This window comes from Hemitrygon akajei, chromosome 9, assembly GCF_048418815.1.
Source record: "Hemitrygon akajei chromosome 9, sHemAka1.3, whole genome shotgun sequence".
NCBI lineage: Eukaryota > Metazoa > Chordata > Chondrichthyes > Myliobatiformes > Dasyatidae > Hemitrygon > Hemitrygon akajei.
In genome coordinates, this window is record NC_133132.1 from 75,569,860 (window position 1) to 75,596,328 (window position 26,469).

General features: G+C 39.8%; 1 protein-coding gene across 1 annotated transcript in view; it reads left to right on the forward strand.

Moving 5' to 3' along the window:
• Positions 1-457: 457 nt before the first annotated feature.
• The window catches only part of LOC140733264 (ras-related GTP-binding protein D-like), a 28,010-nt gene continuing 1,998 nt past the window's right edge, over positions 458-26,469 (forward strand). The window contains exons 1-5 of the mRNA XM_073056384.1: positions 458-680; positions 9,591-9,886; positions 15,768-15,967; positions 19,883-19,997; positions 24,607-24,749. Coding sequence (XP_072912485.1) covers positions 551-680; positions 9,591-9,886; positions 15,768-15,967; positions 19,883-19,997; positions 24,607-24,749 — 884 coding nt within the window. The 5' untranslated portion in view covers positions 458-550. The remainder of the gene's footprint in view (positions 681-9,590; positions 9,887-15,767; positions 15,968-19,882; positions 19,998-24,606; positions 24,750-26,469) is intronic.

A 26,469-nucleotide genomic window follows, 5' to 3' on the forward strand; every position in this document is an offset into this window, starting at 1 on the left:
TATGTTAACTTCATCAACCACGATCATATTTGAAGACGGGACAGACTTGAAGGGCAGAATGGCCTCCGTCTGCCCCCTATTTTCTTATTTATTTAACCGTCCTAAAAATAAGTACATTACAGGTCAGCGTCACTCACCTCAACAGCACAAAAATAAAATAAAACGGTAACCTCAGCCGCCCAAAACCCCCAGACAACAGCAACATCACTAATGCAAAAGATAGGTCACTTTCATCAGCACAAAGAAAAGTTGGTGGGGGAAAGCGTGTCGGTGTTCTGAAGTTGTGCAATTCCTCTTTAACATAGAATGAATCCCAAAGTAGTTTCTACAAGCAGTGTAAAAGACTGGATTTTAAATCTAGTAGCCGCACTACAAGCTATCAACCCGCCCGCAATTGTCCGCTCCGAAGTTACTCTCCGTCTCCTCGTCTGTCACCGGATGTCTTCTGGGGGCGAGTTGAAAGTTCGTCATGGTTTCTCACTATCAGGTGACGGTGAAAACCGTCGAGGCAGTCTGGTGACCCAGCCGCCGCTGCCAGGGCTGCGGTAAGATGAGCGAGTGTGCCGGGGAGGCGGAGGACAGCGAATGCGGCTCCATCGGACTCGAGTTCGCCTACGGAGGAGACGCCGAGTGCGGTGGCGAGGAAGGAGCTCTGGAGAACGGAACTTCGCCTGATGAAGGTACGAAGAAAGCAGCTGACCGGCTGTGTGGAATCCATGCAGGACAGTTACGCATTTAATGCACTCGCTCCCTTCTTCATGGTTGTCACGAGTACATTTTGTGACTGTCTCGCTGATGCATTTCCCCCTCTCATTCTATAAACTGGTTCCAGTCACTGAATCCTTTTCTCTCGAGCTACCTTTGTTTATGCCTGAGCCAGGGTATGGTGTGGTGAGATTTGACTGATCATGACGGTAGCTATGACCAAATATGATAAGGATTCACACTCCCGTCTACTTTTAAGCAGCGTGCGAATGAAAACTTCCCCTCCCCAAATAAAAATATTCCCGACCATGGAAATTTGGATCCAGTTGTAGAGTTTGGAGCTAAAATTAAATAAACTCACAGGGACTTGAGACAAAGTTTATATGCTGTTGGTTTCTCCTTTGGAAACAAGGAATATAAAAGCTTTAGGAGCAGGAGTAGGACAATTGATCTCTTTCCTCTGCCGTTCAATTAGTTTATGACTAGTCTAATCTTAGCCTCAAAACACATTTCAGCTCTCACCCCTACCCTTTGACCCCCCTGTAGTTTAAATTTTGTCACTCTATGCCTTGAGTATGAGTATGCCTTGAGTTTTTACTCACCAGGGTAGAAAATTCCAAAGATTCACACTTCTCTGAGAGAAGTTCCTCTTCATCTTTGTCTTAAATGGGCTATGCCTTGTTCTGAATCTGCAACCCCTTGTTCGGATTCCCTCCCCCCATTAGGGGAAACTTCCCCTCATCATGGTTTCAATCTGTAACCACTCATTCAGATCACCCCATTAGGGGGAACTCCCCCTCATTGTCCCTTTCAATCTGTAACCCCTCGTTCAGATCCCCCATTAGGGGAAACTTGCCCTCTTAGCCCCTTTCAATGTGTAACCCCTTGTTCAGAGCCCCCAACTAGGGGAAACTTCCCCTCATAATCCCTTTCAATCTCCCTCAAAACCTTACGTTCCTACTCATTTTACTAAACTCCAAAGGCTATAGACCCTGCCAGCTTAATCTTTCTTCATATGTCAACTTCTTCATCAGCCCACAGAAACTTGTCTGCACTGACTCTAATGAAAATAGATCTCGTATAAAATGTTGTTATGGCAAGACAAAGTTATAAGGAGGTCTCAAAGTGCTGCTTCTTGCTGTATTGACTTTTTTGTTCTTGATACATTCACATCCTCTTTTGGATCTCATTGTAGCAGGGTCTTGGAAGTTGTGTGATTGCTGGTGAGCCATAGTTACTCCATGTTAAGAGAAAGATATACCGGGTCATCTCAGAGATACAGTAATAGTGACCATTATCAAGAACGAAAACTCCATTTTTGGCAACTACAGAGGAATGTCTGCCATGGGGAGAAGTCATCACAGGATCTTTCTGAACAGCTTCCTCTCAATACCTGAACAGATTTTCCACAATTTGCTGTTTTGATTCCATCTATTTAGAAGAACCATTGATATGGTCTTACTTCATGACAGCTCCTAGAAAATTACTGAGAACAGCACCAGCCACTCTCTGTTGCTTCTTCAACATCACCTGGTTTTGGAGAACTCTCCTCAAGTTTGGCAGCCCACAGAAATTTGTTCACATTTTACATTTGCTTCCAAATGCCATGATCCAAATGACCAATGTCCAAAATATTGCTTGTTTCCAATCTTTATCATCATAGTTTTATGTCTTTCCTTGAACAAACTTCCTGTAGGATCAGCTAATCTGCAGAACTAATGGGAAATGGTTCATCCTAGTTAGAGCCTAGTTTACCTAAACCCAAAAGGTGAGGGACAGGTTAAGCTCAAAGCTACTGAAGCAAACTAGAGGATGAGCCTTACCCTCAGTGTAAAGCAAAAATCTTCCACTAATTTACCTTTGTTACTCGATGCTGCTTGCTGATGATAAAGGTTCATAGTGAGACCCTGGAAAATGTGAAGCAGTTCCCTTATCTTGGGAGCCATTGTTCAGTCAAGATCTTCAACATTACCAGCATGAACTTTTGGTTAATTGAGAAAAAGGATGATTGAAGACCAAGAGTGCAGATTTGACAGGAATCTCCTTGTGTATCAAACAGTAGTGATCCCTTTTGTAGAACATTATAGCACGATGTTGTGCCAACCTTATAACGTATTATCAATCTAACCCTTCCCTCTTACATAGCCCTCCATTTTTCTATCATCCATGTGCTTACCTAAGAGTTTTAAAAATGTGCCTAATATATTTGCCCCTACCACCGCCTCTGCTGCTATTCTGAACCTTGTAGCAATGCATCAAGAACACACAGAAGCAATAGAATTAAGGTACACCTCAGAAACAACCCCTTTCTGCCCTATCCCTGAATGAGTCAGTATTTTCCACGTTGACTGCATTGGTCATCTGAGAACCAACAAACCAAAGTGGAAGCGTGTTGTCCTTAATTCCAATGGACTGTTTAAGAGAAAAGATGCCTTCATTAAATGCTTAGACCAAAAATGAACATCATACTTTAGTTGTGATCTCATTAGTGGCATGTGAAGCTGGAACAATGTTTTTGTATTCTATACTTTCAGTAAAGGCCACTATTCCATTAGTGCCCTAATTAGTCAATATTGTTGTATTCTAGCCCTTTATATTTCATGTGCTAGGAACTTTGTAATGTGACATTAATTTACTTGTGGGTTGATTGGGTCATCTCTTTTAAGTCATTAATGTAGATGGTAAATAGTTGAGAAGAGTAAATAGTCAATATTGAATTGACTTTATCTCTTACATCCTTCACGTACATGAGGAGTAAAAATCTTTACGTTATGTCTCTGTCTGAATGTGTAAAGTGCAATTTATAATCATTTGTAATAAATAATATGTACAACAGGACAGTCAATATAGCATAGAAATACAATTGTGTCTGTGTGAATTAATCAGTCTGATGGCCTGGTGGAAGATACTGCCCCACAGCCTGTTGATCCTGGTTTTTATACTGTGGTACCATTTCCCAGATGGTAGCAGCTGGAACAGATTGTGGTTGGGGTGACTCAGTGATCCTTCGGGCCCCTTTTACACACCTGTCTCTGTCTGTCTGTCTATCTAGATACCATATCCGATGCGGACGTTGGTGACCATGGTTTTCCATACAGATCTATCCCTCGTTATTTGAATGACTTCCATTCAAATGGAATAGATGTGTAGCCACCTGTCTAGGTTTTTGATGTACATAAGCTGAGGTCTTCCTCTAGGTTTGCTCCCCTCGATCTTTCCAGAGAGTATGAGTTTTTCTAGTTCATCTTTCTGCATGACATGTCCTAGGAATCTGAGTTGTCTTTCTCTTATTGTTGTGTGATCTAACTTATTGAGTGATCTTATTGAGTGATCTAACTGCTTGGGCTCTTCTGAGAACTTCTTCATTTGATGTGTGTGTCGTCCATGATATTTTTAACATTCTCCTGTAGAACTATAATTCAGCTGCTTCTAGTCTTTTTTCCATTGCTGGGGAAATGGTCCAGCATTCACTTCCATAAGTCAGGATAGAATAACCATCGCACTGCGGTATTCAGTATCCTGTCTCTGTATATGTCCTGAATAGTGGGAAGTTCACATCTACAGATGTGCTGGCTGTCGGCACCACTCTCTGCAGAGCCCTGCAATTGAGGGGAGTAGGGGAGGGAGGGACTCTTGTGTCATGTCATTTTTTTTGTGCAAGAGAGAACATTTCAGGAACAGTAAAATAAGGGTTTTTCTACTTGGCTAATTAGTCATTGCCTAGGTGAACATTGAGAACTAGAATCAGGCTCAATATTGTTAAGCTCTGGAACGTTTTGGATTAGTTATGTTGCTTTAAGGTTGTTACTTACTTCAGTATTGTGTCATGTGATTAACTGCTCTATGACTTTAGAAAGTTTCAGAAAGTTAGTCCATGGGTCCACTGAATAAAGAAGAAACTCCTTGTTTGCACTGTTGTGTCTTGTGTATATTTATGTACACAGCTGAACAGCAGAAATCAACAGGTTATCACATACTCCTGAGTAGAGAAATCTCAACCAGCGTGTGGAACTTTGCAAATTCTGATGGAGAGTCAGATGTTTTACACAAATGTGGCCATGGGAGGCAGAGGAGTGGCTACAGGCTTGCTTTGAGTCAATGGGCTGGGCCGTGTTCAATGACTCACCAGAGGATCTGAACAAATATGTTACAGTTGTCACAGACTGTCTTCATAAAGACAGTTGTAGACAAGTGTCCCCCAACAAAAATCATTCAGAGTCTTCCCTTGATGAACTAAGAGATTCGCAGTCTGCTAAGGGCCAGATCTGTGGTGTTCAGGTCAGGCGACCAAGTAAAATCCAGGTATGATCTCTGGAAAGCTAATCTCACATGTGAAGTGGCAGTTCGGAACAAATCGTGAATCACTGAAGGATGCTTGACAGCTGTGGCAGGGCTTGAATGCTATCAACTCCTACAAAGTGAAGCCAAGCAACGTATATGACAACATGTTTTCACACCCAGATGAGTTCAATGCCATTTTTGCTCACTTTGACTGTCAAAACATGGACGCGCCTTCATGAACTTCCAAGCTGCTGATAATCCAGTGATTTCAGTCTCTGAGGGTGATTTGAGAGCATCCTTCAGGAGGGTGAATTTACGGAAAGCATCCAGCCAAGGTGGGGTACCTGGTGGAGTGCTGAAAACCTGTGCTACTCAACTGGCTGGTGTGTTCACTGATATCTTTAATCTCTCATTCCAGCAGTCTGAGAGACCCACCTGCTTCAAGCAGGCTGCAACTACACCAGTGCCCAAGAAGAACATGGTAACCTGTCTCAATGACTATTGCAACACACACAAGATGCTGGAGGAACTCTGCAGGTCAGGCAACATCTATGGAAATAAATAAACAGTTGACCTTTTAGGCCGAGACCCTTCTTCAGGACTGAGATTGAAGAGGGAAGACACCAGAATAAAAAGGGAGGGGGAGGGGAAGGATGGCTGGAAGGTGATAGCTGAAACCAGGTGGGTGGGAAAGATAAAGGCTGAAGAAAAAGGAATCTGATAGGAGAGAAGAGTGGACCATGAGAGAAAAGGAAGGAGGAGGGGACTCGGGGAAGTCATAGGCAGGTGAGAAGAGGTAAAAGGCCAGAGTGCAGAATAGATATCTAGTAACACTTAGAACCAGTGTGATGAAGTGCTATGAGAGGTTGGTGTTGAAGCTTATCAACTCCTGTCTGAGGAGCACATTGGATCTGCTGAACTTTCCCCACATCACAACAGATTAACATCAGATGCCAGTTTATTGGCTCTCCACTCAGCTCTGGAACATCTAGGCAGTGAATATACACACTTCAGGATATTCCTTATCGACTACAACTCTGTGTTCAATACTATCATCCTCTCAAAAGTAATATCAAAACTGCAAGATCTAGGCCTCAGTACCTCCTTGTCAACTGGATCCGTGATTTCCTCATTTACAGACTCCATTCTGTACAGATCAGCAACAATATCTCCTTCACAATCATCATCGGCATAGGTGCACCACTGGACTGTCTTCTTAGCTCCCTGCTCTACTGGCCTTATACTTACGATTGTGAGGGAGAACAATGCTATATTGAAGTTTGCTGAGGACACGACTGTTGTAGGCTGATTCAAAGGTGGTGTCATATCAACATATAGGAGGGAGATTGTGAATCTGGCTGAGTGGTACCACAACAACAACTTCTCAGTCAATGTCAGCAACACCAAGGAGCTGATTACAGGCAGTCCCCAAATTACGAATGTCCAACTTACAGACAACTCGTACTTACGAACGGAGGGAAGAGAACACCATCTGCCATTTTAAGTCGGATCACGACGCTGTCCGCCATTTTAAGTCGTTGCCGTTAACACTGTGTTGAGTGTGTAACTTTGTATTTGGCTTAAATATTTCTCAGCAGGATTCACCCCCCCCCACACCACTTTTCCAGTCAGCACCACCCCTCACTTGTCCCATTTAGCCTGTCTCAGTGCGGGTGGACTTTAGGACCCGGAGCAGCACAAGAACCACTGCCTGTGGCTGCTGCAGTATTCTTTTTCTTAAGTGCAATCGTGAACAATAGCCAGATCAGAAATGCTGATCAAGTCAACTAGTTCCTAAAGAGAACTCTAATAAGCCAATCAGACGGTTCACTGCTGCTCAGCGATAGAACATAAAATCTGCAGTTTTCTGTTCCGTTGATGGAAAACGATCGCGATTGAAAATAAAGTGGAAATAATAAAGCAATTGGAAAGAGGTGAAATGCCATCGGTCATTGGAAAAGCGTTAGGCTACAGTCGGTCAATGACCGGAACAATTTTAATGGATACATGTAAAGGGTAAAGTGAGAATAATGGAGCATGTAAAAGGCCCTGACCCGATGAAAGCTACAATTATTACTAAGCAACGCAATGGTTTTATTATTGAAATACATGAGTTTCTTAAGTGTTTTATATGCATAGAAAGGTAAAATATATATATATATACTATATTAGACAACCATTTGACTAACTGACGCTAAATAATACCGGATGTACCTGTTCCGACTTACGTACAAATCCGACTTAAAGACAGACTCAGGAACGGAACTCGTTCGTAACCCGGGGACTGCCTGTATTGACTACAGGAGGAAGAAACAAGAGGTCTATGAGACAGCAACATCAAATTCCTTGATGTTATCATTTCCGAGGATCTGTCCTAGGTCCAGCAAGTTACTGCCATTACAAAGAAGGCACTGCTGCACTTCTACTTTCTTAGAAGTTTGCACAGATTCAGCATGTTATCTAAAACTTTGGACAAACTTCTATAGATGCACTGTGGAGAGTATACAAACTGGTTGCACCACTGCCTGGTATGGGAACACCAATGCTCTCGAACAGAAAAACAAACTATAAAAAATAGTGCATATAGTCCAGTCCAGCATAGGTAAAGCCCTTCACAGCATTGAGCACATTTACAAGGAGTGCTGTCGAAGGAAATCGGCATCCATCATCAAGGACCCCCACCATCCAGACCATGATCTCTTCTTTACTCATTCCATCTGAGAGAAGGTACTGGAGCTCTCAAGTCCCACACTACCAAGGTTCACAAACTGTTATTACCGCTCAACCATCAGGCTCTTGAACCAGAGAGGTAACTTCACTGAAGTCCAATCTCTGGACTCATTTTTAAGGACTCTACAACTCATGTTCTCGATATTTATTGCTTATTTATTTTCTCTTTCTTCTTGTATTTGCACAGTTTGGTCTCTGTTGTGTGGAGTTTTCCACTGATTCTGTTTAGTTTCTTTCTATTTAAGAAAATGAATTTCGGGGTAGTATATGCTGACATACAATATATGTATTTTGATAATAAATTTGCTTTGAGCTTGAACTTTGCTATGTGAATGGGTTTCCTCTGTATTCCTCCCATATTCTAAAGGCATCTGGTTAGGTTAGTAAGTTGTGGGCATGCTATGTTGGCACCAGAAACATGGTTACACTTGTGGGCTGCCCCCAACACAATCCTCAGACTGTATTGACATACAAAACAACTTATTTCACTACGTTTTGATATACACGTGACAAATAAAGCTAATCTTTATCTTTTCACATACTTTATTACTTACATCCTTCACGGACTAGGAGGGCCGGAATGGCCTGTTTCCATGCTGTGATTGTTATATGGTTATATACATGAGAAGTAAAAATCTTTGTTACATCTTCATCTAAATGTGCAATGTGCAATTTATTGTAATTTATAATAAATAGTATGTACAAAGGACAGTCAATATAACATGCAGCATGTAAAGAAAATTCTCTTCTAATTTTAAAATCATCATCATCAACATCATTGTCAGAAGAGAGGCTCCCGACAAAACTCCCATTTCTAACTGAATATATCTCTAGACCCATTATAACTTCCAGGAGAAAAATGCAGCTTCCAAGACAAGCCAATCATTATTATCATTTCAGCTCATAATAACCAACTTGGGTGTCTTTTGCACACTGGTATGGTCTTTCATTGATTCTATTATGGAGTTATTGAGTATGCCCCCAAGATAAACAAATTGAGGGTTGTATATTGTGACATATATATACTCTGATAATAAATTTACCTTGAACTTTGAGATGTATAGTAGCTAGAAACAAACCCAGTTATTGATCGGAATCTTGAAGTACATTTACTCGGCCCTTCATGTCTAAGAATTGTAAGTGGTCTGATTACTAAACAAATTTTTGATCCACTGTTAATAATTCATGAAAAAATTTGTAACGAAAGCCACTAATATATTGTTTTCCACTATGAAAGACTGATATTTTAGGAGGAGGGTTATTAATATTCTAAAGTTTTTTTTATTCATTTCATCCCTCCTGGTCAAATATTTCACCTTTCATCTTCAAAAGGTGCTGAGAATAACCTGCTGTATGATTACACAAGCAATAGATGCTTTCTTAAACCTTTCCCAAGTGGCCATATTAAATGGCTGAGTCTAAATAATAAGTATGAGCAGAATACTTTAACATGGGGCCACTGTAGAACCCATTCAATGTTCTCCCATGACCACGTCTTTTCATTGGGAAATACTAAGGGTTATAACTGAGTGGCATGCTCTAAATTACTGGTTCTTGGAGATAATAGCAAAGAGGAGGTTGAAATCCAATTTGCTGTGTTCTTCCAGAATCTCTGTAGGACAGAAACCTTGTGAGAAAGTACCTATTCCTGTGAATGGAAATGCATCAAGCTGCAACACTTAACCATGAGATACACGAAACATACTGAGTGCCTTTATCTGATTTTCATGTTCACAAAGTTTCAGATTATTTGCAGAAAGTGGTGTAAGTTCAGGAGGAAGTGTGAGTGCAACGAGCACAGGGATAAAAGTGTTATAGTTTGCTTACTCTCCCCTGCCTCCATGGATGATTTTTTTCCCCCTTTCTGTTTTCAGTTTTGCACTTCAATGATGACTGCTGCATGGAGGTCAAACCTAGGATCCTCCTCATGGGATTGAGAAGAAGTGGCAAATCTTCCATTCAGAAAGTGGTCTTTCACAAAATGTCACCTAACGAGACACTCTTCTTAGAAAGTACCAACAAAATCTGCCGTGATGATATCTCCAATAGCTCTTTTGTTAGTTTTCAAATCTGGGATTTCCCTGGGCAGATTGACTTCTTCGACCCAACTTTTGATTATGAGATGATCTTCCGAGGAACAGGGGCCTTGATATTTGTGATTGACTCACAGGTAAAATACCCTGATCTTGATGCCAATATCATATGTGATTTTGAGCTAATTTACATATTCCTGCTGAGAATTGTTGGGGTCAGGAAAAAGGTACATTAAGCAATTGCAGTGCAACAGTGCAGCAAACTTCAAATGTATCAGATGCTGGGAAATTACAAATGAGTGTTTCTTTGTGATTCTGCCTAGGATATCTAGAATTGGAGAGGGCATGGGGAAGGGATGGCTTGTGATGAAGATCAGCTGCCAGGATTGCAGGAGAGAGGTAACAGTCGGTAGTGCTTTTGGTTGGGTTGTTTGTTGGTCAAACACAGAGAGTCCTGCATCAACAATCAAAATGGGTGCTGCATTTGATGGTTGGGAAGTGTAACATCAGTGGTCAGAATTGGTTTGGGGTATTAGGATTGCAGTTTGGGATTTTGTGGTTTGATTTGCAGATTGGAACGGATAAAGTAACTGGTCAGTTCAAGAAATTAAGGGGTGGAGGGAATTGAGAGTCAAAACCTTGGAAATGGTGGTGTATTTTTTTTCTACTATTGCTGGGGGAAATGCAAGGGGATGTTTCGTCATCATCTGAACCCTTAGTGCCTAGGTAGCACGTGGGGCCAAGGGGATGTTTAGAGGGTAAGTAATGTATAGACCTGAGTCATTTTCTCAGTCCTGGCCTGGGATTGTTTTGGTGAGTTTCCTTGAAACACACTTCACAGGCACGTTGGAAATTTGCTTTTGCTTGAATGGCTTGTGAACTGCATGGACCATTCGCACACATGGGAACTCCTGGGAGAGGAGTCAGCTGCAAAAAGACGGCACTGAAGCATAGTGGATCAATCACATGTAAGGTGCAGAACATAAATTGCGATCTGTGGCCCAAGTATTCATTAAGGCTGTGTTTTTCATTGCAAACGGATCAACAAGATGTGCAAATACATATTAGCTCATCCAATTTTTCGACATTCCAATACCTTAACTAATGTTCAAAGTAAATTTATTATAAAAGTACATATATTTTCTTGTGGGCATTCACAGTAAGTGCCAAGATACACAATAGAATCCTTGAGACACTGTACTTGACAGAGACAGATAAACAATCCATATGTAAGATAACAAACTGTGCAAGGACAAAAAGAAAAGGGGGAAAAAGCAATACATATCGAAAATACTATTCTTTAAAATTGAGTCCATATATTGTTAAATCACTTCTGTGTTGGAGTGATTGAAGTTATCCCCTCTGGTTCAAGAGCCTGATGGTTGAGGGATAATTACTGTTCCTAAACCTGGTGGTGTGGGACTTAAGAGAGGTCCTTGATGATTGATGCTGCTTTCCTGCAATAGCACTCCTTGTAAATGTGCTTAATGGTGGGGGAAGGCTTTAGCTGTGATAGATTGGGCTGCACCACTACGTTTTGCTTCTTTTGGTTCAAGGGTACTGATGTTCCTATACGGGACTGTGATGCAACCAATCAGTATACTCTCTACTGTGCATCTATAGAAGTTTGTCAAGTTTTAGATGACATGCCAAATCTGTGGATACTTCTAAGAAAGTAGAGGTGCTGCTGTGCTTTCTTTGTAATGGTAGTTACATACTAGATCAAGGACAGATCCTCCGAATAACACCAAGGAATTTAAAGTTCCTGACTCTCTCCGCTGCTGATTCCCTGATGAACACTGGCTCATGGACCTCTGGTTTTCTCCTCTTGTAGTCAATAACCAGCTGTTTGGTTTTGCTGACATTGAGTGAGAGGTTGTTGCTATGGGACCGTTCCGCCAGAATCTCACTGTCCCTCTGTATGCTGATTCGTCACCACCATTGAATCGGCCCGCAACAGTGGTGTCATCGGCAAACTTGAACATGGCATTGGAGCTGTGCTTAGTCTCAAAGACATAAGTACAGAGCAAGCGGAGAGGGTCAAGCGTATTCAAAAGAATTTCAGTAGATTTGGTCATAGTTACCAGTTTCTAAATCAGATTAGATTCTTGGGGGATGATTTTGAGCTGAGATGATGGCATTTCTATGGAACAATGAAAAAGTATACCTCACATGAGTTTCCTTTTGACTATCTGTGATCAAATGACAAACGTGTTCCTTTCTGTGTTTTCCACCTGTAGTCACAATTCATTATTTTTTTCACCTTTGATATCTACTAATCTTGTTGCTAATCGCTTAAGATATTAGGTTTTATATCTTTCTAATAAATTATCAACTTGCTTTACATTCATAAAATATTCCTTCACTGAAAATATTGTCTGTGTAATTGAACACCCAAATCATCATCAGAGCTAAAGTCTTTCACAGAGTCATAGAGTCAAAGAACATTACAACACAGAAACAGACCCCTTTTTGCCCACCTAGTCTGGGCAGAACCATTAATCTGCCTAGTCCCATCGACCTGCACACGGACCATAGCCTTCCATACCTATGGTATCCATGTACCTATCCAAATTTCTCCTTAAATGTTGAAATCAACCCTGCATCCAACATTAGCGTTAACAGTTCACCACCCTTAGAGTGAAAAGGTTCCCCTTAAATGTTTCACCTTTCACCCTTAACCCATGACCTCTTGTTGTAGTCTCACCCAAACTCAGTGGAAAAAGTCTGCTTGCATATACCCTATCTATACCCCTCATAATTTTATATACCTCTATCAAATCTCCCCTCAATCTAGGAAATAAAGTCCTAATCTATTCAACCTTTCCCGATAACTTAGGTTGTCTTGACCCAGCAACATTCATGTAAAATTTCTCTGCATTCTTTCAATCTTATTTACATCTTTCCTGCAGGTAGGTGACCAAAGTTAGATACAATACTCCAAATTATGCCTCACCATACAACTTGAACATAACATAACATAACAACTTCATTGATTTATGAATGGCCAATGTGCCAAAAGCTTTCTTTATGACTCTATCTACCTATTTACTTTAATTATGGATCTGTATTTCCAGATCACTTTGTTCTACCGCACTCCTCAGTGCCTTACCGCTTACTGGATAAGACCTACCCTGGTTGGTCCTACTGAAGTGCAATACCTCACATTTGTCTGCATTAAATTCCATCTGATATTTTTCAGCCCAGTTTTCTAGGTGGTCCACATCCTGCTGCAAGCTTTGATAGTCTTTCTCGCTGTTCAATACACCCCCCAATCTTGGTGTCATCCATAAATTTGCTGATCTGGTTTTCCCAATCATCATACAGATCATTGATATATTTGGCAAACAACAATGGACCCAGCACTGACTCCTGTGGCACACCACTAGTCACAGGCCTCTAGTCAGAGAGGCAACCATCTACTAACACTCTCTGGCTTGTGCTGCAAAGCCAATTTCTCATCTAAATTACCAGCTCATCTTGAATTCCAAGCAACTGAACCTTATTGACCAACTTCTCATTCAGGACCTTGTCAAAGGCCTTGCTAAATTCCATGTAGACAACATCCGAAGTCTTGCTTTCATCAACTTTCCTGGTAACTTCCTCGAAAAACTCTCTAACATTGTTTAGACGTGGCCTATCATACACAAAGCCATGTTGACTATCCCTAATCATTTCTTGTCTATCCAAATACTTATATATCTGGTCCCTTAGAATACCTTCCAATAACTTTCCCACTACTGATGGTAGGCTCACTAGGCTGGCTTACTCTTATAGCCTTAAACAATGGTACATTAGCTATTCTCCAAACCTCTGGCACCTCATCCATGGCTCAGAATTTTTTTTAACTATCTCTACTAAAATCCCTGCAATTTCTGCACTAGCCTCCCACAATATCCAAGGAAACATCTGGTCAAGACCTGGGGATTTTTACACACAATTTGCCTCAAGACATCAAGCACCTCCTTCACTGTATAGGGCCAATGACCTCACTGCTGCATTGCCTCACTTCTATAGACTCTCTGTCCATCTCCTGAGTAAATACAGATGCTAAAAATCCATTTAAGATCTCCTCCATCTCTTGGCTCCACGTGTAGATTACCACTCTGATCTTTCAGAGGACCATTTTGTCCCTTGCTATCCTTTTGCTCTTAATACAGAAGCTCTTTGGATTCCCCTTCACCTTGTCTGCAACCTCATGTCTTCTTTTATCCTCCCTGATTTCCTTCTTAAGTGTTCTCTTCAATTTCTTATACTCCTCAAGTACCTCACTTGGTGTGAGTAAGCCTCACCAGCAGGTTCAGAAACAGTTATTACCCCTCAACCATTAGGCTCTTGAATGAAAGGGGATAACTTTTCTCAAGTTCAGTTGCCCCATCAAAATGTTCCCACAACTTATGGACTAACTTTCAAGTTCACTTCATCTCATGTTCTCAATATTTATTGCTTATTTATTAATTATTATTCTTTCTTTCTTTTTGTATTTGCACAGTTTGTTGGCTTTTGCACATTGACTGAACGCCCAAGTTGGTGCTGTCTCATTATTATTATTTATTGCATATGTCCACAAGAAAATGGATCTCAGGGCTGTATATGGTGACGTACATGTACATTGTTCCTACCTGCCTGTACCTGCTATGTATCTCCTTCTTTACTTAACCAGAGATTCAATATCTCTCAAAAACCAAGATCCTTAAACTTATTATTCTCACCTTTTAATCTTCCAGGAACATACAAACTCTGTACTCTCAACATCTCACTTTCCAAGAACACCTTAGCCAGAAAACAATCTGTCCCAATCCACACTTGCTAATACCATCAAAATCCTTGCACAAACTTCTGTCACCTGCCCTGTCTCATTCCCTAATAGGAGATCAAGTATTGCACACTCTTAAAATATGGGTGTGTGCCTAAGACTTTTGCACAGTATTGTAAGCTCTGTAAGCTGTTTTTTTTTTAATATAATTTTCTGTGTGGATTAATTTTGATTTGGTTTGAAGCACATGGTGGAAAAACATCCATCTCCATCCTCTATTTTTCCTTGGAATAGCAATATCTGTGAGATCAGTTTTTGTTAATATTGGTAAACATTTAGTATATACAATACTGTGTCAATGTGTCAGGCACCCTATCTGTATATATGTGACTATGACATATGAGACTAAGAGAAAAAGGATAGCAGGGGTCAAAATGGTCCTCTGAAAGATCTGAGTGGTAATCTGTGCTTGGAGCCAAGAGATGGGGGAGATCTTAACTCATAAGTTTGCGAATATTTGGCATGACACCTTAAATTTTGACAAATCTCTGTAGATGTGTGGTGGAGAGTATATTGACTGGTTGCATCACAGCCTGTTATGGAAACACCAGTGCCCTTGTACAGAAAAGCTGACAAAAGGTAGTGGACACAGCCAGTGCATCATGGGTAAAGCCCACCCCACCATTGAGCATATCTACACACAGCACTATCACAGGAAAGCAGCATCCATTCTCTAGGACCCTCACCATCCAGACCAAGCTCTCTTCTCGTTGCAGTCACCAGAAAAAAAGGTACAAGAGCCTTAGCACCCACCTCACCAGGTTCAGGAACAAGTACTATCCCTCAACCATCAGGCTCATGAACCAGAGGAGATAACTTCACTCAACATGACACACCCCATTGCTGAACTCTTCCCACAACCTATGGACTCACTTTCAAGGATCCTTCATCTTGTTCTTGATATTTATTGTTTTCTTTTTTTTTTATATTTGCACAGTTGTCTTTTGCACACTGGTTGTTTGTCTATCCTTTTGGGTGCTGTATTTTATTGATTCTGTTTTGTTTCTAGTACATACTGTGAATACCTACAAGAAAATGAATCTCAGGGTTGTATATGGTGACATGTATGTACTTTGATAACAAATGTACTTTGAACTTTATACAAACATCCAGATGAGGAGGAAATTGGCCTACTGTAGTAATTCTGTTTTATCCTTAAATACACATTCTGAAATATAATTTTTTTCTTTGATGAAATTCAGGATGATTATATGGAAGCCTTGGCCAGACTGCATCTTACTGTATCCAGGGCATACAAAGTGAACAAAGAGATCAATTTTGAAGTTTTCATTCATAAAGTAGATGGTTTATCTGATGACCATAAGATAGAAACACAAAGAGATATCTATCAACGAGCAAATGACGACCTTGCAGATGCTGGTTTGGAAAAAATTCATCTCAGGTGAGAATCCCTTGAAAGTATAATTCCTGCTATGCACTGAATGCCTCTATTCTGGCAATGAAACTTTGGTAATGCAAAATGTATCTTGTGTGTAAGTACTGATTTAATCTAGTTCTGTATCATGTATGTATTATGCAATTTCAGATCCTACATCAGTTTTCAATCAGATTTGCATTGTAAAACTTTCAGTGATTATATGTGGGTGTTTATTGAAATGTGTGTAAAATAGAAGGGTAAGTATTTTAGGTCAATCACTTTTGTTGCTTTTGCTGTACTCTAATAAGAGGAGCCTATTGCTCCTCTATTGCATTTGTTGGTAAATTCTGGAAACAACATTATTCAAATGCTAGAAATTCTTCATATGAGAAGCCATTTGAGAATAATTGAATGAATTCCTTGAAATTAAAAGAAATTGTAACTTTTCTCTACCTCACTAAAACATGCACATTTCTGATCCTTCAAAGAAAGCAGAGGATTATTACCATTATCATCACTAAGGATATGTTCTCCTTCTTCAAAGAAAGGGGCTTCCCTTCCTCCACCATTCCGTCACTTGTAAGAATGCTATCCCCTTCTCTCAGTTCCTCCATTTCCATTACATCTGCTCTTGAGGTGAGGCTTTTCATTTCAGAACTAAGGAGATGTCCTTCTTCTTTGAAGAAAGGGGCTTTCCTTCCTCCACCATCAACACCACCCTCAACCATAACTCTTCCATTTCGTGCACATCTGCCCTCAACCCATCGTCCCATCATCCCACCAAGGGTAGGGTTCCTCTTGTCCTAACTTAACACCCCATCAGCCTCCATGTGCAGCACATAATTCTCTGTAACTTCCCCCATCTCCAACAGGATCCCACCACCAAGCACATCTTTTCCTCCCCAACTCTTTTGCTTTCTGTAGGGATCACTCCCTAAGCAGCTGCCTTGTCCATTTGTCCCTCCCCACTGATCTCCCTCCTGGCACTTATCCTTGCATGTGGAACAAGTACTACACTTGCCCCTCCTCCCTCACTACCATTCAGAGCCCCAAACAGTCCTTCCAGGTGAGATGACACTTCACCTGTGAGTCTGTTGGAGTCATCTACTGTATCAGGTGCTCCTGGTATGGCCTCCAGTATATTGGTGAGACCTGAAGTAGATTGGGAGACCTCTTTGCCGAGCACCTACACTCCATCTGTCAGAAAAAGCGGTACCTCCCACCCATTTTAATTCTACTTCCCATTCCCATTCTGACATGTCTCTACTGTCACAATGAGGCTACACTCAGGTTGGAGGAACAACACCTTATATTCCATCTGGGTAGACTCCAACCTGATGGCATGAACATCGATGTCTTGAACTTCTGGTAATGACCAACCCACACCCCCCCCCCCCTCACCATTCCCCATTCCAATTTCTGTCTCTCTCACCTTATCTTCTTACCTGCCCATCACCTCCCTCTCATGCTCCTCTCCCTTTTCTTTCTTCCATGGCCTTCTGTCCTTTCCTATCAGACCCCTTTTTCTCCTGCCCTGTATCTCTTTCACCAATCGACTTCCCAGCTCTTTACTTCATCCCTCTCCCCCTCCCAGTTTCACCCATCACCTTGTGTTTCTTCCTCCCCTCCCACCACCCTGTTCCTCTGACTCCTCATCTTCTTTTCTCCAGTCCTGATGAAGGGTCTCAGCACGAAACATCAACTATTTACTCTTTTCCATGGATGCTGCTTGGCCTGCTGAGTTCCTCCAGTATTTTGTGTGTGTTGCAGAGGATTATTGCACAGAATTGGAGCATGGGTCTTTTCATAGATGAATCATGTTAAGGGAGGCAATGCTAAACTATTGATTGGAGAGCATAACTTCCTAGTTCTGAATTATATTTGTGTCATGCTGAAATGCCAGAAGCTTACAATACATAAAATGTCATTCTGGAACTAAAGGTTTCAAATGGAAGGAAAACATTGCTAAAGTGTTATTTTACCAATTCATTGGATATAAGAGGATTTCCTTGAGAGTTCAACCAGGCTAAAAATGTTTATCATTTGGCTTGCAGTACCAAAACAAAACAGGAAACAAAATGTCTGTCTTCTATCCCTCTCAGGCAAATAACAGACACAATAGACAAAGGAGAGTAATTGGATGCTGTTTACTTGGTTTTTCAAAAGGCCTTTGACAAGGTGCCACACGTGAGATTACTAAACAAGATAGAGCCCATTGTATTAAAGGAAAGATAAAAGATTGGCTGACAGCAGGAGGGAATGAGTGTGAATATAGGGGGACTTTTCTGGTTGGCTGCTGGTGACTAGTGGCATTCTGCAAGGGTCAGTGTTGGGGCCACTTCTTTTCATACTGTATGTCAGTGATTTGGATCACACAACTTATGGCTTTGTGGCCAAGTTTGTGGACAATACCTGGATAGGTGGAGGGACATGTATGTTGAGGATGCAGAAGGACTTGGACAGATTAGGAGAATGGACAAAGAAGCGGCAGATGGAATATCATGTAGAGAAGTGTATGGTCATGCACTTTGGTAGAAGAAATAAAGGTGTAGACAATTTTCTGAACAGGGAGAAAATTCAGAAATCAACAGGTCCTTGTGCGGGATCCCTTACAGGTTAGCTTGCAGGTTGAGTTGGTGGTAAGGAAGGTAAACGCAATGTTAGCATTCATTTCATGAGGACTAGAATATAAGAGCAAGGATGTAATGCTGAGATTTTATAAGACATTGGTCAGATTGCACTTGAAGTATTGTGAGCATTTTGGGGCCCCTTATCTAAGTAAGTATGTGCTGGCATTGGAGAGGGTCTAGAGGAGGTTCACAAGATTGAATCTGAAAATGAAAAGTTTAATATATGAGGAGCTCTGGGCCTGTACTCATTGGAGTTTAGAAGAATCGGGGTGGGATCTCATTGAAACTTATCAAATATTGAAAGGCCTATGGAGAGGATGTTTCCTATATTTGGGGACTCTAGTACCAGAGGGTACAGCCTCCGAATAGAGGGATGTCCATGTAGAACAGAGATGAGGAGAAACTTTTTTAGCCACAGAAATCTGTGGAAGTCAAGTCATTGGGTATATTTAAAGCAGAGGTTGATAGGTTCTGATGAATTAGGGTATCAAAGATTACGGGGAGAAAATAAGAAAATGATGTTGAGAAGGATAATAGTGGAATTTGAATGGCAAATAGCCTAATTCTGTCCCCATGATTTTATATGGTCTATGCTCTCACCAGCAGAGGCATATGATTCGTTTTCAGTGGGAATACCATCTCACCAAACATATTCCTGTCCCCCTGACCCTGTAAGATCCACTAGAGCTGGGGTAAAATGAGAACTCCATCCTACAACAAGTGCAAAAAAAATTGACAAATATGCCTGCAGGCATATAAAAATGCATGCAAAGCAATAAGTGAAATAAAACTGGAAGATGTATTTCAATGAAATTTTATAAGCTGGGAAGGGGAAATGAGACAATTGAAATTTCCACCTGATGCTGTGTAATATACCTACTCTATCCTGGCTGTCTTAAATGATAAATCCGTGGAAAGGATTTGTAAATTAAGATTAAGATACTAACATGCTCTCTATAACCCTCAATTACCAGGTCTAACATTACAATGAGTAATGATGTGAGGGAAATATAAAAATCTAAGGAATATTTCTCAAACAACCTTGTGTAAGAAACCATTTGCTTTGATCCCATTATGGTTTTTGGTGTTAAGATTATCAATGATGATACTGCTTCAGATTGACAGTGGGCTCTGAAGAATGGCTTTAGAGTTGAGTGCAGTGGAAGAAATTATCTTGATGTTCCCATGATAAACTATAAGATTTGTTCATAATAGAGTTGATTTTTTTCTCTGCATTTTCCATAATTTATACTTTTTAAAGAGATTAACAATATCTAGTTATTAACAGTAGTTCTTTTATTTCCCACAGTTTCTATTTGACAAGTATTTATGACCATTCAATATTTGAAGCATTTAGCAAAGTGGTGCAGAAACTGATTCCTCAGCTTCCAACCTTAGAGAATCTATTAAACATCTTTATCTCAGTAAGTTCTATTTCTTAACTATTATAGCTATTAGGCTAGCAAAATCACGTTGGTGTATTTTTAAATAAGTTTGTTTTCGAACATTCCCTTAAGTTTGAATTAATGGTGAAAGTTACAATTATCTTGTTGAAAACTTCCCACACTTTGAGAATGGCAACATGTAATGATATGAAAATTAAAACAAACTACAGATGCTTGAAATCTAAAGTAAAAACAGAAAATTGTGGATTTACTCTGCAGAGTGTTTGCACCCGTTCAAAGAGAAGCAGGGTTAATGTTCAGATTGAAGACCCTTTGTCAGAATTGGGAAGGAGTGGAAAGAAATTTATTGTACCAAGAGAGGGTAGATGTCTCTGTTAGGGTAAAGCTGAGGTTCCCATGGTGATATTGTCAACAAGGCTATCTTGCCAATGAATGAGTGGGAAGTAGGTGTAAAGTGCAAACAAATGAAAAATACATCCTAGGTGTTGAAGTACAGAGCATGAAGGCAAGATCAGATTTAGGCTAGCCATGTCCTCCTTCGCTTTCACAGGGGGTGGGGGGGGGGGGGGGAAGAACAAGCTAAGCCAATATCATAGATGGACAACTGATACAGATGAATCAAGTAACCTGAATTATTGAGTTCAGAAAGCTGCAACATGCCTTGATGAGGATGAAAGAGTTCCTCAAGCTTGCGTTGGGCCTCATGGTAACACTGCAGAAGACCACAGTCCGATGGATCAGAATGGACATGGGATGGAGAATTAAAGTGAAAGGCAACAGGAAGCTACTTGGTTATTATACTTCACACAACCAGACCAAAGATGATTATTTGGGAAATCACCAATCTGGAAAATAACTACACTGTAAATGTGATTGATTTAATGCGCATAATTTTTATGTAACTATTCACCATTCAAATCTATCCTGAAGACTCATGGGAAGAAATTGCCATGAGCTAGACTCAGCATTCAGAATACATTCAAATAACACACACTAAATGCTGGAGGAACTCAGCAGGCCAGGCAGCATCTATATTAAAAAAAGCCTGGCGTGCTGAGTTCCTCTTCATTTTGTGTGTGTTACTTGGATTTCCAGCATCTCCAGATTTCCTCTTGTTTGTGTTTGGGATACATTCACTTTGTTTGCTGTTCAAGTATCTATTCAGTGCAAGTTCAGTCATATACTCTACCCCCTCTGCCTCCAAATAATTCCTTGATTAAGTGTCAATGACACACTGAGGATATCAAAGAACGGACGAAGCATCTCCACTCCATCTAACTTGTTGCACCACTGAAAGTAACAGAGTACTGTAAAAGGGAATGTCATTAGCTAATATGTTGCAAAGCAGCATTCTTTTTGAAAGTTAGGATATACATCTGCTGCTGAGTTTAAATATGTTACTGAAATAATTAAATACATAAAATAAATCTGTTTTTCTTAGTAGACAGGTAACACCTAGTTGATTTTCTGGGGATGATAATGGAAAGTTAATCTTATCTGTTTTTTCCTTGAGTCCTGTATAACAAGGACATTCAGGTAATGATCTAAATAGATTAAGTTCAAAGTTGTTTTTGGAAAGGAAGACAGCATATTTAAAAGTGCAAGAGATTGTTATATTTAATTATAGTCATATCATGTTTTAATTGTTAGAAACAACATATCAGTTCTGCCTCACTCACATTATAAACCATCTAATTCTAGCCATTTTAAATTAAAATTCACTGGATTATTATTTAGGTCACATTCCATGTGGTCCCTAGGATCTAAACTGCAATGAGTGAAAGTGAATATCTGACCAGATTCTAGGACTAACTGCATAATCAAGAACTGTGCAAACCATAAAATGAGTTTATAATCTCAGTTTATCTTATAGTTTGATAGTGACCTAATATGACAAAATTGTTTTGAGTTAAAAAGATTTGATAGCATATTGGTGATGCTAAAGCACTAGTAAATTCAAGGCTTTGATGATCCACAGAAATCAAATCAAAGCTCAAAGTAAATTTATTATGCAAGTTCATCTGTGTCACCATATACAACTCTGAGATTCATTTTTTGCAGGCATACTCAATAAATCCACAATAGGATTAGGGTGTCACGGTAGCACAGTGGTTAGCACAATGCTTTACTGTACAGGCGACCTGGGTTCAGTTGCCTATGAGGAGTTTGTACGTTCTCCCCATGATTGCGTGGGTTTCCTCCGACTACTCCGGTTTCCTCCCCCAATCCAAAGATATACCGGTTGGTAGGTTAATTGGTTATTGTACATTGTCCCATGATTAGGCTAGGATTAAATTGGGGATTGCGGGGGGATAAATAGCTCAAAGGGCTGAAAGGGCCTACTTCATGCTGTATCTTAAATCAATAAATAAAAGAATAACTATTATAGAATCAATCCCCTTTGTTTCGAGAGTTGAACCTGATGGTTGAGGGGTAGTAACTGTTTCTAAACATGGTGGTGTGAATCCTGAGGCTTCTGTATCTTCTTCCTGATGGCAGCAGCAAGAAGAAAGCGTGTCCTGGGTGGTGGGGAAAACTGATGATGGATGCTGCTTTCCTATGACAAGGTTTCATGTAGATGTGCTCAATAGTGAGGTGGCCTTTACGCATGATGGGCTGGGCTGTATCCACTACTTTTTGTAGGATTTCCCATTCAAGGGCATTGGTGTTTCCGTAACAGGGTGTGATACTCTCCAGTACACATCTATAGAAGTTTGCTGAAGATTCAGATGCCATGCCAAACAAGTAGAAGCACTGCTGTTGATTATTTTTTGGAACTGCCACTTGCTGGGCATAGGACAGGTCTTCCGAAATTCAAATCCTATCACAGCAGCTGGAAAATTTAAATTTGTTTAAAGTAAAAAGCTAATAACAGAAATGAAACCATGAAACTATTAGCTTGTTAATACAATCATTTCATTCACTAAGGTTTTTTGTGATATTAGAAACATTGTTAATTCTTAATTGTCCCTTTAAAATGAACCAGCAAACTATTTATAGTTAGAGGGCAATTCAGGATAGTGAATAATAGCCCTAAATGCAGGAAGATTACACTGTGTGCTCACATAATCATGGATTAATTTTTAGAACATAATATGTATGCAGAAACGATAATGAAATGCCAGGAGCTTTTCATATAATAGTCTCCCTATTTTACTCATAATTTGAATGTAGTGGTTGCCTTTTGTCGAATCTGGTGCTTCATTTGAACTTGCCTATGTAAAACAATAAATAGAATAAAAATAGAAAATGCTTGAAAAATCCAGAATTTCTTGTAGTACCAGTAACAAGAGAAACAAATGCTTTAAGTCAATGACTTTGCTTCAGAGCTCAGCATCAAGTTATTTTTTGCTTTCTAAGGAATTTGGCAAGCCACGTCACACTGTCTTGATTATGTGCTTGTTTCCCAAGATCAGGTTATCAACTTGTATCAATTCTTGCTGATTACAAAATAGATAAAATCGCTTTCATTGGCAGAATTATATCTACCTACTGAACCTCTGCAAAATTATCATAATTGTAGAAAAAGAATTCCATCCTATACGGGGTTACGCTCAGTCAAAAATGTTAAAGGGTAGCTTCACAGGAACAAACAGAAAAAGCACAAGCGCTCAAACTCTGGAGGGGGGGCAGAAAATACTGTTAAAGTAATCAGCATCAGTAAGGAGGTTATGGCCACTCTGACAATATAAATATTGTCAATTTAATATAAAGGATTTGGCTTCATACCAACCTTCTGTAAATTGCAAAGTGCCCTCTGACTTATTTCGTTATCACTAAATTATGTCAACATCTTTATGTTTTATTTTTGACAAAATGAAAGTTATGGTTAGCCCTTACATCAAAGGAACACTTGGAATTTCTGTTTTTTTAAATTCATTTTTGTGATCTGAGCATGGTTCTTAAGTTCAGCCTTTAATACCACTCATAATTGTCCTAGAGTTAAGTAGTTTGCCAGGGCATTTCATAGGGAAGTTAATAGTCAATCATCTTATAATGGATCTTCATATATAGCCCAGACTGTGTAAGAATGGGAGGCACTCTTTGCCAAAAGGAAATGCAAAACCTGTATGTTTTAACAAAAGAAATTAACTGTTATTAAATTTTTATTTTACCTTTTTATGTCAGCCCAATTTAAAGTTTGAGAGTGGTGGGTGCGTGAAATGTACTGCTGGTGATGGTAGTGGGGGCGGATACAATAGGGTCTTTTAAGAGACCCTTAGATAGGTACGTGGAGCTTAGAAAAATAGAGGGCTATGCAGTAGGGTAATTCTTGAGTTTCTAGAGTAAGTTACATGGTCGGCACAACAGTTTAAAGTTCATGAGGGTGGCATAGTGGCACTTAGACCAATATTGTAGGTCTCCAGGATAGTAATCTAATATTTTAACTATGCTGGATACTTCTATAATGACAGTGAAAGTAATTAACTAATTAAGGACCCAACCTGTATTATTAATTTGCTTGAATCATTTTCAATTTTATGTGCACTCTTTAAGTGCACTGATTATCCACATTTTTGGTTTCAAAATTATTTGGCTGTGCACCATTTATAAAATACCACCATTACATAATTGTCTTATAGTATTTGTGTTTTTTTTTCATTTGATTGTGTTTTGTATTTTGCAGAATTCAGGAATTGAAAAGGCCTTCCTCTTTGATGTAGTCAGCAAAATCTACATTGCAACGGACAGTATGCCAGTAGACATGCAAACTTATGAACTCTGCTGCGACATGATAGATGTTGTTATTGATATTTCCTGCATATATGGGTTAGTACACGGCTGGACTTGTTGTAAAAAGAATGTAAAAAAAGGTGTACATTGTTTCCCAATCTCTGAGATATGTTCAACAAGCCGAACAATACCTGGATGGCAACTGTGTGCAATTTGGGTATTTTATAGAATAATACATCTAAAAGATTTAAAAAATCAAAGCAATAACATTTTAGCTGTGAAAATTGTTTATTGGTTTATTTGCTGGATATGTGCCAACTTTATTGGCACTGTGTATATTCAAGCTGAATATGCTTATTAAAGAGCAAAACACCTGCAGATAATGGAAATCAGAAATAATATTGGCATAACTAGCATATATCCCAAAGCTCTAACATCAGGACACTCCATCCTTCCAGCTACTGGGAGTGTGGACAAGTAAAGGTTAATGGGTAGGGTTTGGAGAGGTGTCCCATTGGAGAGACTTCTCAGGAACAGTAGATCCAGGAAGGGGGATTATTATGGCAGGAAAAACTTATAAGGACTTGAATACCCTAACTGAAACCATGGGATTTTGGGAGCTTTGCAATGCATCTGAAAAATAGATGCTAAAGTTAAGTTAAAGTTCTTTACCTTGATAAGTGATTTTTTTTTAAAAAATTATAATTTAGCAGTGAGCACTGTAGTTTTGTGTGTTATATAAATCAAGAAAGATAGCCTGAAAGGATCTTCAGGCTAGATTTCTAAAAATAAGATGACTCTGAATTTGAAAGCAGTACAGACACCCATGTGAGCTTGTACTTAAAGTTTTCTGAGATGGCAGGTGTGCTTAAGGACCATCAATAAATATTCATAGTGAACCCTTTGAGGATAAGGCTTAAGGAGCTACTACATATAACATATAGCATAGGAACAGCCCTTTAACCTCAATGCTTTCTTAAAAGTTCTTTTGAAGTTTTCTGAGGTGGCAGGTGTGCTTAAGGACCATCTTAAGCAGCAATAAATATTCATAGTGAAGTCTTTGAGGATAAGGCTGAAGGAGCTATTACATATAACATATAGCATAGAAACAGCCCTTTAACCGCAATGCTTCTGCTGACAATTGTTTTAGTCAGATTTCTGATTCCTATTTCAACTCGTACTCATCTGATTAATTGAGAGCCTCTTTTTGTTTGCAGAATTTATTCTGACATTTTTTGGATGCACAAAATTTTGAGAGGAGCATAGTGGGATCCCACCTAGGGTCGGTTTACTTTGCATTTGTTTTGGGACGACTATATTACACTCTGCCCATCACCACAGCAGAAATACATGTGGTCATTTCAATGATGCTACCATAGCATCTTCAGCATAAGTAAGGAGTACATTCAGCCAGAGACTCATTCCACCGAGATGTAACACTAAGCGTCATAGGAAGTCATTCCTGCCTGTGGCCATCAAACTTTACAACTCCTCCCTCGGAGTGTCAGACACCCTGAGCCAATAGGCTGGTCCTGGACTTATTTCCACTTGGCATGATTAAGTTATTATTATTTATGGTTTTACATTGCTATATTTCTTCACTATTCTTGGTTGTTGCGGATGTAACAAAACCCAATTTCCCCCGGGATCAATAAAGTATGTCTGTCTGTTTGTAAATCCTGGTTCTTCTTTGAGTGGAGAGCAGCAATTGTTATTTGGACCAATGCATTGAACATTTCACTGGAGGTGATTTTTGGGCAATATTGATTTGGTTGAATTGGATACCATTAAAACAGCAAAAGGTTATCTGAAAGTC